The sequence below is a fragment of the Trachemys scripta genome, chromosome 2 (assembly GCF_013100865.1).
Source record: "Trachemys scripta elegans isolate TJP31775 chromosome 2, CAS_Tse_1.0, whole genome shotgun sequence".
Taxonomy (NCBI): domain Eukaryota; kingdom Metazoa; phylum Chordata; order Testudines; family Emydidae; genus Trachemys; species Trachemys scripta.
In genome coordinates, this window is record NC_048299.1 from 204,463,651 (window position 1) to 204,479,024 (window position 15,374).

General features: G+C 45.1%; 1 protein-coding gene across 1 annotated transcript in view; it reads right to left on the bottom strand.

Annotated features, from left to right (window-relative positions):
* Positions 1–15,374, bottom strand: part of OSBPL1A (oxysterol binding protein like 1A) — a 154,619-nt gene that overhangs the window by 75,750 nt on the left and 63,495 nt on the right. Inside the window, exons 14-15 of the mRNA XM_034762783.1 lie at positions 14,241–14,322; positions 10,588–10,694 (exon numbers count right to left, since the gene is read on the bottom strand). Of these exons, the coding sequence (XP_034618674.1) occupies positions 10,588–10,694; positions 14,241–14,322 (189 nt within the window). The remainder of the gene's footprint in view (positions 1–10,587; positions 10,695–14,240; positions 14,323–15,374) is intronic.

Sequence of the window (15,374 nt, forward strand, 5' to 3'; positions counted from 1 at the left end):
GGAGGGGATCGGCGACATGATGATCAGCGCCAGGAGCAGGACCTCTGACGATCCAGAGACCAGTACCGCCAGGACTCAGGATGGCGCCCCCTTTTTTGGTGCCAGGGATCAGTGACCTGGCGATACAGGCAGGTGCATCATTGTAGGCTTGCTGCGGGACAGTAGTGCCGTTGGCGGTGCCAGGGGCTTGTTGTGGAGAGTCGGGGACCGTAGTGCCATCAGGGCAATGAGGTCCAGCGCTGCCTCAAACATGTCTGGGGCAGATGGTAGCCCTGCCTCCTCCACCATATGGATTGGGGAGTCCAACAGTTCTGGGCTCAATGGTACTCTTTGTGGGTCTGAAGTTCCTGGTGCCGACTCCAAGGGTCTCAGGACCGGGTGTTCCTCTCTGGGATGTGCCCCATTGGCTGAGACCGCAGGGGAGAGTCTCACAGGAGATCCGCCTCTACTCTCCGCTGCTGCAGAGGAGGCGCGCCAAGCAGAGTGGGACCAGCACCGGGCAGTTCCCACAAGCTTAGGTACGGGGGATTGGTGGTGCCGTGAGTCTCTGTTCTCCGAGATCTTCCGCTGTGTCAATTCTGCCACTGACACCTGCCACTGAGGAGCTCTGTGCTGGGTCCTGCTGTGCAGAGGCGGACTGTGGTTTAAGAGCTGCCTCCACAAGGAGCTGTTTCAACCTGAAATCCCACTCCTTTTTGGTCCTGGGTCAAAAACCCTTGCAAATCCTGCACCTATCCACTTGGTGAGCCTCCCCCACACACTTTAAACAAGCGTTGTGGGGATAGCCCATTGGCATGGACTAATTGCAGGACTTCAATCCAGGGGATTGAGGCATGCCCTCAGGTCTCCAAGGGGAAAGGTCGGAGTGGAAACCTCCCCACTCTTAACAGAACTACTACTAATAAAACTAGAACTATAAACTACACTAGAAAGTTGGCGAAGCAAGTAGAACTTGTACGCAAGCCACTTGCAGTTACAACAACTGTCACAGGCAGCAAGAAGGAACTGAGGAGGGGCTGGGTTGGCAGAGTCATATATTGAGCGCCATGAAGGTGCCACAGCTGACCCGATAGCAGTTGCTGGGGGAAAATTTCCAGCAACTGTGCATGCGGTGCGCGCACACCTGATTGAAACTGACGTGAACAAGCACTCAAAGAAGCAGCACACTTTCCATGGTGTGCCACTCTGCATTGACAAGCACTCCTGACGAATATGTGCAGCACCAATGCAAGGAGCCAGGTATGGATGTGCACAAACATACCAACTAAAGCTGCTTTATGTCAATGTAACATGAGTCAACCAAAGTTTATAGTGTAGGCCTAAGTGTTAATACATTGTGTGTCTTTGGCCTCCATTCTTCCCATCTAGAGCAAAAAATAGTTCTGTTCACTCCAGAGGAGAGGGGTTCTGTATTCTACAGATTGTTTAGTCTCTGCTTGCGGAACCAGATTCTCCAAAGCCACATTCCTTAAGCTGTTTGGGCCTTTATGATGTCACAGCTGTACACCAACTCCAAGATTTCATTCTGCGGTTCTAGCCATGAAGTGCTGTGGGGATATTTCGTTGTTTGTTAATGTGGGGAGAGGAAAGATATTTACCTGGGGCAGCCTGTGGGGAACAGAGGTGAAGCAAGGAGCAGAAGAATGAAAGGCTATAGTAAAGAAAAAGGACAGTTTTCAACCATCCCTCAAACTCCAGAGCCCTGTGTAAAGCAGTTCCTAGTGAAACGCTGCATGAATTCCATGGGATTGTTTAATAATGGAATAAAACTAACAAGCCATACTCCATCAGCAATAAGCCACTCCACTAGGTGCATTAGTAAGCAACTAACGCACTGGAGTGGCTGAAGGCATTTTCCCTTCAGTCTCATATCTCAAGTTGATCAAAGCCAGATACAAACTTTCATACAGACTAGTTTAACTCACCCACAGAATTCCAGTGCGGTTACACAGCTAGAGATGCTGAATCTTGTTGATACAAACTATATGCAAACACACTACCTATTACAGTTAAAAATCAAATTGCTGAGAGAGGACAATACTCTTCTCCCTCCCCCCCTTAAATCAAAATTAATTCTTCAAAAAAGCATAATGAAAAAATGTAGCATCAATTGAGCTTTTGGCAAGGGAGTAACAATCAGAGTTTGCATTTCAACTACCAAAACAGAAGCATCTCAGTTATTTGTATGACAGTCGAACTTAGGTCAGAACCCCAGTGTGCTAGGCACCATATAAAAGAAGGATCTCTGCTCCAAAGAACTTACAACAGCAATAGTGCACTGTAAGTATAAGTCTTTAGCCTCTTCAAGTGAAAAAAGGAGCTTTCCTATGCTAATGCCCTATTTACCTGATGGAAATTTGAAATTATCTTGTTGGGCCAAGTACTGCTGGTAGCTATACAGTTTGGTTTTTTTTAAATTAACTTTATACAATGTTAAAAACAAGGCAGTAAAGAAAGAAATAACATGCATAATGGCACCAACAGAAAAACAAAAAATATATAATGGTACCAGGCTTTGACTGTGCAATTGCATACTGAACAGGTTGGTCTGTCCACTAGGATACACGGTCTATCAGCTGTTCTGCACACAGCTGACATACTTTAAACCTGGTCCAGGCAGACCAGCTTGGGATCAGAAGAACATTCCTCAACTGCCCTACTCAAGGAATTGGCAGCTTAAGGCCTTGGGCTTACTGGACTTCAGCAGCTCTCTCTCCCCTTAATTATGTGAAAGAGGAAAGAGGATCCCTCTAACATGGCTAGTTTTCCCTCTCTAAGGGCATCCGTAGGAAGAAAAAAAAATTTAAGCTCTCCTGCAGCGGTGGAAAAGAATATTACATACCATGCTGTCAGAACAGACTTTATAAAAACTTGGAGCCAACAAGATGTGTGCTTAACTTCACCCTTACGCCTCTTCTCACATGCAGTAGTCTATTTCCTCTCCCTCCCACTCATCTGTCTTTTCAGACTAAACTCTTGGGTAGGGAGGACCAAGTGTTCTTCCAAATATGCATATCCTCAGCTCCTCAGCACAAGGAGCATCTCCCATGCCTGGAGCCTCTGGGCACTAATATAATGTGTTAGCGATAAGGTTATAGTAAGGCTTATCTCATCAGTAACTGTCTTCCATACCATATGGGTGTGTCATTCTTTGATGTATGTAGTTACTTTTTTGGTATAACCCAAGGTGTGAATTTAAACCAATATGGTTAACCACGTTAACTGCTTATGTTGCCACACTCCTTCTGGTATAAAAAAAATATTGTTCTTTGGTTCAGTTTGTCACTTGAGAAAAGGGGTTTATCTACTTATTGAAAAGAACTATTCCTCTAGGGTACATCTACACTACAGGGGGGAGTCGATTTAAGATACGCAAATTCAGCTATGTGAATAGCGTAGCTGAATTCGACGTATCGCAGCCGACTTACCCCGCTGTGAGGACGGCGGCAAAATCGACTTCTGCGGCTTTCTGTCGACGGCGCTTACTCCCACCTCTGCTGGTGGAGTAAGAGCATCCATTCAGGGATCGATTGTCGCGTCCCATAAATCGATCCCCGAGAGGTCGATTTCTACCCGCCAATTCAGGCGGGTAGTGTAGACCTAGCCCTAGGAAAAAAAAAAGTGTCCAGACTGGGATATGGCAGGGAATGTTATATCAGTATCATTACACTGGTGTAACTAGATTAGTATTACTGGTAAAACCTGCTGAAGCAGACAGGCCCTAATTCAGACTGCAAACCCTAATGGTAGGGATCTATCACCATGCTGAATGCAAAGTTTACTGTATGACATGGACTATGATAGGAAGCACCTTCAGACCTGACAGACAACAGCAGAGAAGCCAGCTGTATACCAGAACATTTTAGTTGTACCACAGGTCCCAGTCAGTGTCAAATGTTTTCAGCCCAAAGAAAAACACTACTCTAAAGGGGCAAAGGAGGCACAATATTTACTTTGCAGCAGATTTTTAGTCCTGTTCTATCCCTTTTGCTGTGCTCAGGTGGTGGAAAGAGAGTAGAAGTGACCTGCAAGTTTCCCACTGGGTGCAAGGGAGAAGGGAGCATCCCCAGTGCTCCAGAGCCAGCTTCCATGCCTCCTTCATGAAAGGTGGCAAGTCAGAGGTTGGGAAGAGGGCATGGCCACAACACACTGTATTCTGGCTATCCCCAGAGGGCACAAGGTCCCTTGGGGATCACAACCAGCTGGTTCAAGTACATCAGCATCCAGACTGCTCTAACCTGAGAGTCAGCCGGAAAAGGGAATCATGGAATCAACTGGTTACTGGTTCTCACCTTTATTCTGTCTCCCAGATGTCCTGGATGGCTGTGAGGCATCCTTCACTGGGTGCTCTCCTAGGCTCAGAGAGCCAGTTGAGCTTTTATCCTTCTGTCCCAAGGGTTCCACAAGTCTGTCAGGCAATATAGCAACCAGAGCTGCTCTCCTTACTTTTCTGCAATACACTGGGCAGGCAGTGGGGGGAGCTACTGTCCCTTTGCTGCAGTTGCTCACAGTGCTCATGCCCAGGGCATTTGAGGCTGTAGGAGAGGCACCCATACTTTCTCCCCATAGGAAGCAGGGGGGCTGATTCAATACACAATACAAATCAAAATGGGAGAAGTTCAGTTTTCAATTCACAATCAAGTCAGTTACCAGTCACCCTGAAGGATAATTTAGAGCTCTGATTTTCACAACGGGCTCCTGAGTCACAACAGGGACACCTGCGCGAGGAGCTGTACAGGACAGAAAGAATTTAATGTACTGGAAGAGCATGCAATCCAATTTAAATATAGGAGTGTAAAATGAGAACAGAGTGAGGCAACATCGACAAACATTTACAAGGCTAGCTTTGCGCACAGCTTGAGGTTTCCAAGCTATTTAAAGCCACATGAAACAAATAAAAAGCAATCACCTCTCCACTGGCCTTCTACATAGACATTACACTAACAACTGGTATAAGCACTATGATCATTCAAATTGCAAATGCATTTATCTGAACATATTATGCTAATTATGCACGTGACTAGTGAAGTATCACACCTTGTTATATCTACCCAAGTTAAATATACTGTGAATGGTTCCTGAAAAAAGTTAGTGCAGAGAATGCAAATAAGGAATGCATTATTCTGGATTATGTACACACCAAGCCTAATATTTAATATTGACTAAAATAATCTGCAAAAATAAACTCGCATTTCCCCATTTACCATCTTTAATAAAATATTTCAGCCATTTATCAGTTAATCAATCATCTTTTGGAACGTTTACCACAGGCAGCGAGAAAGATTCAGCCAAGTTAACTACAGAGAAAATTGTTGAAACTGAAAATAGAGTGCAAGTAATATCTCAATCTTTAAAAAGGAACAATGTCAATTTTAAAATCATGTTGTTTAAAGAGGTTACTACCTTTATTACTAATGCCACCTTTGATCATAAGTGAGTTTTACAAAGATCTAAATTACTATTCAGCATACTTTTTGTATTTCTATAGTGCTAGAGGATGAAAAGGAATTAAATCAGCTTTGCTTTTGTTTAATCAAGCTTCTCTTTCAGATTCTTGGTGCTGCAACGAATGAAGTTCTAATACTGTAGAAAATAGATTTTAAAACCTGTTTATATTGAATTTAGATATCAGTCTGCGGTTTTATAATTTTGGGGACATTTAAATAGAGAGTCTCTTTAACTGTGCTATTGCTACAGTGATACATTTTATGTTTTTTTGTTACTAACATCATTGAAGTGAAGCGAAGCATCTGAAGAAGTGAGGTTTTTACCCACGAAAGCTTATGACCAAATAAATCTGTTAGTCTTCAAGGTGTCACCAGACTCCTTGTTGTTTTTGTAGATACAGACTAACACGGCTACCCCCGATACTTGCCCCTAGATAGTAGTTAGATCGCAAGTTCAGCCAGGATACTAGATCCAGCAAGAGGAAAAAGCTTGCTTTCAACAAGATTTACTAACCTTGTGCCAAAGTCACCACCGGAAACATTCTGAGTTACACTTGTTCTGACGATGGAGCTTCAATGACAAACTAAACTTCAGTAAAAATTCAGCCTGAAGATAATTGAACAGCTTCCTAAATCACTCTTTAGTCTTTTTAACGGTTTAGTGAATACGTTTTAGACACTCTATGTTGAGGGTTTCATCCCAACGTCAACAAGGAGAGCAATAAACCCATTAACTTTCAGAGGGTGGACGCCAAGGCAGGCACGTTGACAGGTTTGTAGTTGCAAAAAAAGACACTCTGAATCAAGTGACTGTTAGCGGCTAAGCAACTCGAAAGCCGGAGGGTCCAGCCTGTTCACTTTGCCCCGTGTCCGGCCTTACGCGGAGGGCCAGTCTCCTAGTGTGCAGGGATCAGAGCAGTCCCTCCCATCACTCCACGACCCGGCCGCCTCACAGGCTGCTGCAGCTGCTCCTCCCCGCGAGCGCCTCAGCAGTACCTCGTGCCCGGGCTGCCGGGTCCTGCAGTGCCCTGGCACGGCTCTCACGACACCCAGCGGGGCGCTGCCCAGGCGGGGCTCTCTGCAGCTGGCGGGGACATGCCTGACACCCGTGCGCAGCGCTGCCAGCTCCCGGCTCCAAATCCCAGCCAGCTGCTGCAGCAGCACCCGGCCCTCCGCGGGGCGGTATCGCGAGAGCCAAGCGAGGCCCGCCGCAGACTCGCCGGGGCGCAGGAGACAAGCCGGTTCCCCGCCCGGCCGCGGAGCACGGGGTCATTGCACCACGCCGAAGTGCCCCGGCCCTGCGCTGCAGCCGCCAGCACGCGGGGCAAGTGGGAAGGGACAGGGCTGCCGGGGCGGCTCCCGCCCCCCCCCATGCGGCCCCTGCTAGCTGCGGGCGAGAGCCAGAGAGCCGCGGCCGGACGGGTCGGGGAAGGTGATCCCCAAAGCGCTGCAGAGGCTAGCGGCGCGGGCTCGGCCATGCTGCTGTGCTTAGTGCAAGTTCCCACAGGGTCCTAACGAGCGCGGTGTTCAGAGCCAGCCCGGCCGGGAGCTGCAGCCCTTCTCCCTAAAGCACTCGTAGGGCAAAATAGGGTGTGCTTAAAAGGTTTAGTCTAGTCATTTTCCTCCACAACAGTCCCTCTTTTAAGGTCCCGCCACACTGTGTTCCACACGCATAACCTTCTCCTCACCGCACTGCCCCTGGCTTATTCCTAAGTGCCGCCTTAGCTTTCTGACAAGCTGCAGCCAGGCACTGACCGACCTTTAACCAATTCATCCAGAACATGCAACGTTTGTAAAAAGAGATTAAGGCTTTCCTCCAAATCAGCTTTACCCTTCATAAGTCACCGTTGCCCAACTTGATATGATTTGTGGGGGTGGGGGAGGATGTAGAGGCAGTCTGAAGTTTTCTCACAATACAACCTGGAGTTGGAAGCTAAACTCCCACACTAATTTAAAAATTCAAAGATAGAAGGCATAGGATTTATCATGCATTAGTAAGGACTCAGATACAGGAGTACCATTTGTGTATGTACTGTATAATTATGCTACAACTTCACCTAGGAAGGGGTGGGCTATGGAGAAGAGGACATTCCTTCTTGCTAATTAACATTTTTTCAAAGGTCATAAACTGGATCCAATATGACTTATACACAGCAGCATTCTAAAAGTTAACTTTGCAGTCTAACAAGTTTGCAAGCTGCACTTTTTAGTACCGGAAAAGGTTAAATTATGATACACTAGCAAAAATCAATTTTTGATAAAAACTAGATAAACTATTGAGCATGAGATAAGGCATTTATTTCACAACTATAAATTTGTTGTTTGGAAGGTGGCATTAAATAGATTACTGGCTGCAAAATTCAACAAAATTAGTGCAGTAGACCCTGTAAAATGAGTGAGACAGTGGACATTAGGCAAGGAAGAAGTCTGCTCAAAGAGCCCTAAAAAAGGGCAAGGAACTTGGATCTAGAGATGCTATGGAAACAGGCAGTGATTAGGAAAAGAGGCCCAGAGATTGCAGCAGACATGAGTGTCAAAGAAGCCCACAACACATCAGAAAGATTTCAAGACCCTTTGAAAACGATCCTTCATGAAACGAGTTTGACAGTCTAAGTTAACTTTGCTTTTGAGTGCCCTGTTAGCAGAGAGGTGTGTGTGTGTCAGGAGAGGAATTTTTGAAAATAAGTATCTTGATTTCATGATAGCATTCTTGGAATCTCTTCTGCTCATGGTCTGTCTAGATGTGTGTTCTCCACATATAAACCTTACATGAGAAGAACTCCACTGTTTATGCAAAAGTAGTGTGAATATTCAACACCTGCTGGCAGAAGCTAGAAATATGTGGCTAGGGCCAAATCCTTTTCCCAGGGCAGAGCCCAAGTATATGGCATTTGCACTGGAGAGTGCAGCAGGAACAGGAAGAAGACTATTCATGTAGCATTAATGTTGCTTTTGTTGAATGGAATTTCCAATAGAAAGCTAAGTTCTGTTTTTTAGTTGCAATATTAGTTTAAGTTGAGCTCATCAGGGACAGGAGCTGTCAACTGAAAGTGCTTCTGTAATGCACAAAGCTCATATCGCCTTTTCAATATTTCAAGAGCTTTCTATATTAAGATCTGAGATGGTTAGAGCAATGCTATGAAACTGAACTAGAATTTTCATTGCCTGGGCATTTTAAGATTCTTTATTATGATTACCAAAACTATTCAAACAAAGGGGGGAAAATAGATTACCAACATGAAGTAGTGATAGTGCAATAATGACAATTACTGTCATAAAAAAAGCCACTGCCACCTCTTTCATGGAAACAATTATGCTATCAAGCCCTTATTTGTATCAAACTATAAATGTTACAAATACGAACAATTTAAAGTCTGGTACCCTTTTCTTAGCGTGATATGGTATTTATAACACTACTTTGCTCATTAAAATAAAAATAGAGGAATGAATTTGGCTTCACATAAAGCAGCATACCTACCAAATATAATCACAGAATAAAGAACCACCACATAGAACCATCTCCCTCATTCACAAATGGAGTTTTGACAAGTAGGTACTGGGTAAAGGAAAATTAAACTAGATCTATGACAAGATAAACAGATTGTTCACCACTCACTCCATTATGTTGTATTTTCACTCATGCAAGTATAGCAGGCTTGTGAGTAGAGAAGTAGGTTTGCATTAACACTTTTCATTCCTATCCAAGCCTTAACAATGGATCCAGTGTGCGTGGCTCATTGCTAAGGAACTGGAAGTGACTCACAACACCAACACAATCTTCCTCATTTTGAAATACAAATGGCTGATGAAGACAAAGCTGAACTGAAGAGTGTCAGAGGTTAGGAGAACAAGTCTATCTATGGTAACTTGGTTATGAAGCACTCTTCAGAGTGCAATATGAAAAAAAAACATGCAGTACATTTCCACTGAAGTATTGGAATTGCACTCAACAGTATAAACAAACAGGGCACTATTATGGTAAGTCCAATGAGTAGGGGGAAGGAGGAGGAGAAGAGATCTAAACTAGAAATACACATAAAAGAGGAATTCCCTGGAATAATAAAGGTGCTGTTAATACCTTGGATTTAACCAATTCCAGATAGAGGGAAGAACCATCTGCATAGGGCCCTGCACATTAGTAACAATAAGTGCAATAAAAGTCCATGAAAACAACTGCTTATCTAAATCAAAAAAGAGACCTGTCCAAACACATGTGGAAGAAGGCAGAACAGCTGAAAAAAGACTATCAATTAATCTGTACAATACACAAACAAACCCAAGATTCTCTTTTGTGTTGATTCCTAGCTGCAGAGGAAAATGATTCTTTGACATACCAGATTCCATTAAGGTGGGCAAACTATGGCCCATGGGCCAGGTCCAGCCCGTCAGGGCTTTGGATCCAGCCCCTGCGCCGTTCCAGGAAATGGCTGGCACCACATCCCTGCAGCCCTGGGGGGTGGGTGAGGTGCGAAGAAGGCTCTGTGCGCTGCCCTCGCCTGCAGGCACTGCCCCCTGCAGTTCCCATTGGCTGGGAAGGGGGAACCGCAGCCAATGGGAGCTTCGGGGGAGGTACCCACAGGCGAGGGCAGTGCACAGAGTCCTCTACTCTCCCCCCACCCCCACAGGGGTCGCAGGGACGTCCCGCTGAGTGCCACTGCCACCCTGGAGCCGCTCCAGGTAAGTGGCGCTGGGCTGGAGCCTGCACCCCAACCCCCTGCTGTACCCCAACCCCCTGCCCTGAGCCCCCTCCTGCACCCCAACCCCCTACCCTAGCCCTACATTCATGGCCCTGCATGCAATTTCCCCACCCAGATGTGGCCCTTGGGTCAAAAAGTTTGTCCACCCCTGCACTAGGAGGTTAGCAAAATGAAAGACAACCCAGCTAGTAAAGGCAGAAGCCTTAGAGGTGTATTTGGTTCAGTGCATTAAGCTGCAGGCCTGAAGAGAAATTTGGGGCCTTGGCACATCATGTTTGCTGGGGTCTCTGCCCTGCTCATTTCTTTATTTATACTGATGTTGAAGACACTTGGGGGGCTCCAGTACAATTGTCCCCCTTTCCCCTGCCTCCCATTAGTTCTGGCTTCAGTGATGCTCTCAAAATAGTTTATGCAATAAGGATGTGAAGTACAGCAATACATACCCCTTCCTGCTTTGTGAAGAGCTTAAGGCAGTTACCAAGAGCCTCACACGTTTCTTTTGATACTTCAGAGACCACTTCAATTTTCTGAAGAAATGAAGGAGGCATTCCTGAAAGTCAAGAGTACCAAAGGTTAGCTGTTTTAGGAGACATCGTAATGATGGATTTTGCACAATTGTTTACTCCCAAATTGTCAACTAAAAATCCTAACTGAATTTTATGTGCTACATCAATGCCAGAACAGTAGAAAATACTCTGTCTACAATACAGTGCACAAGTTAATATTAGGGGAAGTTTCTTCCCCTTGTCCTGAGCTTAGGAAAGGTTGCAAAAGGTAGTTCATAGAGTTGGACACAGTTCCACCACACAGCATGGCTAGGGACACAAGATGGGAGAACTCTGGCCTTCATGACAAGATTACCCAGCCCTAACCTGGATCCCTCCTTTTTACCCCTTCCCTTGGAGTAAAGTGTGAAGACCTCTCCTGTAAAAGTACTGCATGATCCATAGTTGAAGGATGGTGTGCAGTTACTGCCATCATGTCACACCAGGAAGCTGAAGAAAAAACAAGAAGCCACAAAAGTTGGACAACTGAGTTACCAAAAACAGAAATCAGAAGAGAGACTGGTAGTAAATATCAAGGGGAAGGAGAAAATCTTTGAATGAAGGCCAAGACAATACCTGATGGAGTAAATGGTACAAACAGCACAAAAATATCCCCACTTCACACCCTGAATATAACCATCTCAAATGGATATGTAACAGGGGGTGGAATCATTAGCACTCAGGTCATTTTGTAACTAGAACTGTCAGCCTGTTATGCAGAATATAACTCAAGTCTCAAGTTTCCCTTTGTCCTTGCTGTAATCCCCTTATTTCTGCATATTAAAAATGGAATTACTCATTCCAAATTATAAGAAATAGGTTTATTTCATCCTAAAAATAATAGGGTTCATTTAAAAACCACCACCGGCAGCAACTATGTTGTACATTTGGGCAACAGCAAATTAAACACCCATCCATGCATCTGCTGGCAAAAACTGATATACCCTTTACGAACCAAGTTGAAAGAAGAGCATGTTCAAGGCTATATAGTGGTTTGTGGCAAGCCTGGCTTCTGTGTCTGTCACACAAACATCTACAAGCATTATATTCATTGCACTACTGCTACAAAAGGAGGAAAGAAAGTAGAGGTAAGTTTGAACTAGGTGTCTGAGTTTGCAGCATTTCAAAGAGGTCAGATGGCCTTGATAGTGACTACACAGAATACAAGTACCACAATCAGTCTCACTAAAAATGTAAGTACTGTCCTGGTGCAAATACAAGAGTCTGAAAATTCAGTGGTGCCAGTTGTATGACACCCTCCAGTGTCTTTTACAAGCCACACAAGAGCACTTTTACTCAACATGCTAGAAACTACCCTAGATATTACATGAATGTTTGTACTTTGATACATTGCAAGAAAGTTTTTGGCTTGATTACACCTATATATATTGTGTAATACAAGGGCTTCCACCTCTGGATCCCCTAATTAAAACTCAGGGTGGACTTAACAGTTCTACCTGTGACCATCAAGTTGGATAGGCACCTTCCAAACTGAACGATACAGGCAATATTCTACTTTTCACCTCCTACATTCAGTTGCTTTTTTTCCTTACTTGATATGAATGACATGCACCCAAGCTCTTCCTCCAATATTGTTTTGAATGTTTGGCAAAAAAGTTTTAGAACATGGTCCAACTCTCGCCAATCTTAGGCTCATTTTAGGCTTTTCCAGTAGTTAGATCCACAAGAGATGCCATCTTGCAAAAGTCCCATCTTTAGTTCAAGAGTTTCACCTTGGGAAAGGCTAGCTATATTGCCCCCACAGGAGCATGGTTGTCTAATGCAGTCAGACCACAAGTCACTGAAGTCCTTCAAATCAAGACAACACCAATTCAGAGCAATGGTATGTGATCTGGGAACAGGTGCAAGCCACAATGTACGGGTGCAATGCTTCCTGTGGTGAACCATTGGGATTGTGCCCTAGATTGAATATGTGCTGTCTCTGTATTTCAGTCCTAGATAAATCAAGTTACAAACAGAAATTGGTAGGTGACAAGCCAGGAGCGGTGCAGGGCTAAAACTGGTGCCCCCCCAAACCCCAAAGCAGCATGGGGCTGAAGCTGGCAAACCTTCCCCCCACAAGTTGGAAGCTGGGAGCCACACTGGGAGCCCCCCTTTGCCTGTACACAGCCCCTAGCTACCTCTTGCCTGCACTCTGAGCTGTTTTCAAAATTTTTGAGTCAAGTTCCCCCCTTGAGTTATGCTTTTTGGTTGCATCCCACCACAGCCCAGACAGACTGGGTGGCCTCCTGCGTGAGTTGGGGGTGGGGTGGCGCTCCCTCCCTGGACCCCACTATGCAGAGCTGGTTCAAGTCCCACCAGCTCTTCTCCTCTCCCCCCCATAGAAGTAAATCTATGCCTATGCCCAATGATGCCCCCAGCCTGGATCCTCAAGTTCCCCCCCACCCCACCCCTGCTGGGCCCTGGCGTCTTTATAGCATGTTGAGGGGGCCTCAGAAAGAGAAAGGTTGAGAACCCCTCGACTAGATGACCTCTCGAGGTCCCTTTCAGTCCTACAATTCTATGATTAACAACTAGCACTCTAATTTGAGCTTAGCAAATTTTAACCACTGTTAAAAGTAGTAAGGACACAAATATACACAAAGGCCAGATCTGTTTATTAAGATTTTTGTTTTTAAAGCCCCCACTTTTCAGATTATAATATAATTTGAATTCTCAAAATTACCAGTTTTAGAAGTTAAAAATCCATTGATTTCAATTTCATATTATGCATATATGTATATACAAGGCACTAGCCCGAAACAAGTGCAAGTCAGTATCTCTTAAGACGTTTGATGCCTGTACGTAATAGCCAATAAACTGGAACTCTGCTGTTGTATGCAAGTGTCCAATGGAAACAGTGTGTGATGTACAAAAATTTGTAAGCTCTCTCCAACCCACTGTGTCCCCTTTTTGGCACCTTTATACAAGGACACTGGAATATATGCCACCTCACTGACCCATTAGTTTCTTTTTTATTACATTTAATGCATCCCTATTCCACAAGTTCAGTGCTCCACAGCTTTTTTACTACAATGAGCAAATACATCATACAAATCAAGGGAGGAGAGAAACTAGAAGCATCAGCTGATCTCTTGACAGTAGGGAGAGTAGCAAGAGGGCTTTTGGTACCTTTAAGGGGACATTAAAAGCTACTGCTTGTGTTATTTATGTGGTTCTACAAGTGATTCCAAATCAGGAGGAGGAGCTCACCTACACACTCAATTATCCTGAAAATACTATTTATGATAAGTTTCACCATAGTTTAATCCTCTAGGAAGTTGTATCAACCGCCTCAATTGATGTAAAGCACCAGCAGAACCACTAGCTATTGTAAGTAATAAGTTGACAGTTATTGGGAAACTGAAGTATTCAGTCTCAATTTCTAATTGAAAAGCAGTGGTCCTATACTCACAGGCATCTTATTTTTCTATTTTGGTAAAGTTTTATTTGACGAAAGGATGGACTTCCTGATTTTTTACCAAGTGGCTTATCCAACACAGAGCACATCATGAAACTGCAGAAAGAATTGCAATTGCTAACAGTGTTACCTTTAGTGGTGTTGCACGATTTAATCATTGTGAGGAAGTTGGAAATCTCTTTATCTAGCCTTTGTTGACATGTTTGTGCCTTCTGCAAACAAAGATCAAAAGCTATTTAAAACATGTACTTCTAAATGGAAAAAGTTCACATTCTATTAAACATACTAAAGTTTGCTTATATACAAGTTAGAGATACCTAACAATCAGAAAAATGAAAATTTTCAAATAAGAAAAATGTGATTTTATACGGTAAATCAATAGATGACTGGTGCCTCCCCATATTGGGGAGCACCAGCTAAATGGGAGGACAACCTCCCCATGTATCTCTGCCCTGCCCCCAGCCTGGGGCCCCCATGCTCTTCTCCCCCCCTCCCCCAACCCCACATTACTTACAAGGGGGAGGGGCTCTGTCCTCCCGCTGCGCTGGCTCCCCCCAGAACATTTGGCTGCTCTCCCTGGCAGCCAGGCCCAGGTGGGAAGTGGGACGGAGCTGCTCCCGGTCATTGCTCCTTGCAGCATCGCCAGCTGCCTGGGAGGGAGCCCTACTGGGGAAGGGCGGCGGCAGTGGCAGCCCACTCCCTCCCCAGGCTCAGCTTCTGGGGATGGGGACCGAGCATGCCAGAGAGAAGGGGACGCCTCTGGCTCGCTTGGCTGATGTCCATGGAAGCTGAGCCTAGGTAGGGGGCAGCCTGCCACCACCACAGCCAGACCCTCTCCCAGGCAGCCAGTGGGCTGCACTGAGCAGCGTCCCAGCATGGCTGGAGAGGTTCTGGCCCCACCCCTTCTGTTCCCCACCCAGGTAGCTACTGGTGGGGGGGTGGGGGCACTGAACCCTCCATGCCTCCCGCCCGCCAACGAGTCGCTCAATCTGGAGTGTCCTCGGAAATGTGTAAAAAAGCTTCATGTATTTCTCTCTCAAGAAGCATCACTGCACATTTAAATGGCTATATCCAAAACCACTTTAATTGCAGTATATAAATTCCAATAAACTTTTTAGAAACAATCAAGTTTTGTTCAGAGACCAACAGTTACACAAGCTATTTTCCTCCCAATTTAGTCTTGCCACTTAGGGTATGTCTGCCCTGCACTCTAAGCCCAGGCCTGTAGAACATGGACTCTGTTTCTGAGCCTGTGACTGAGCAT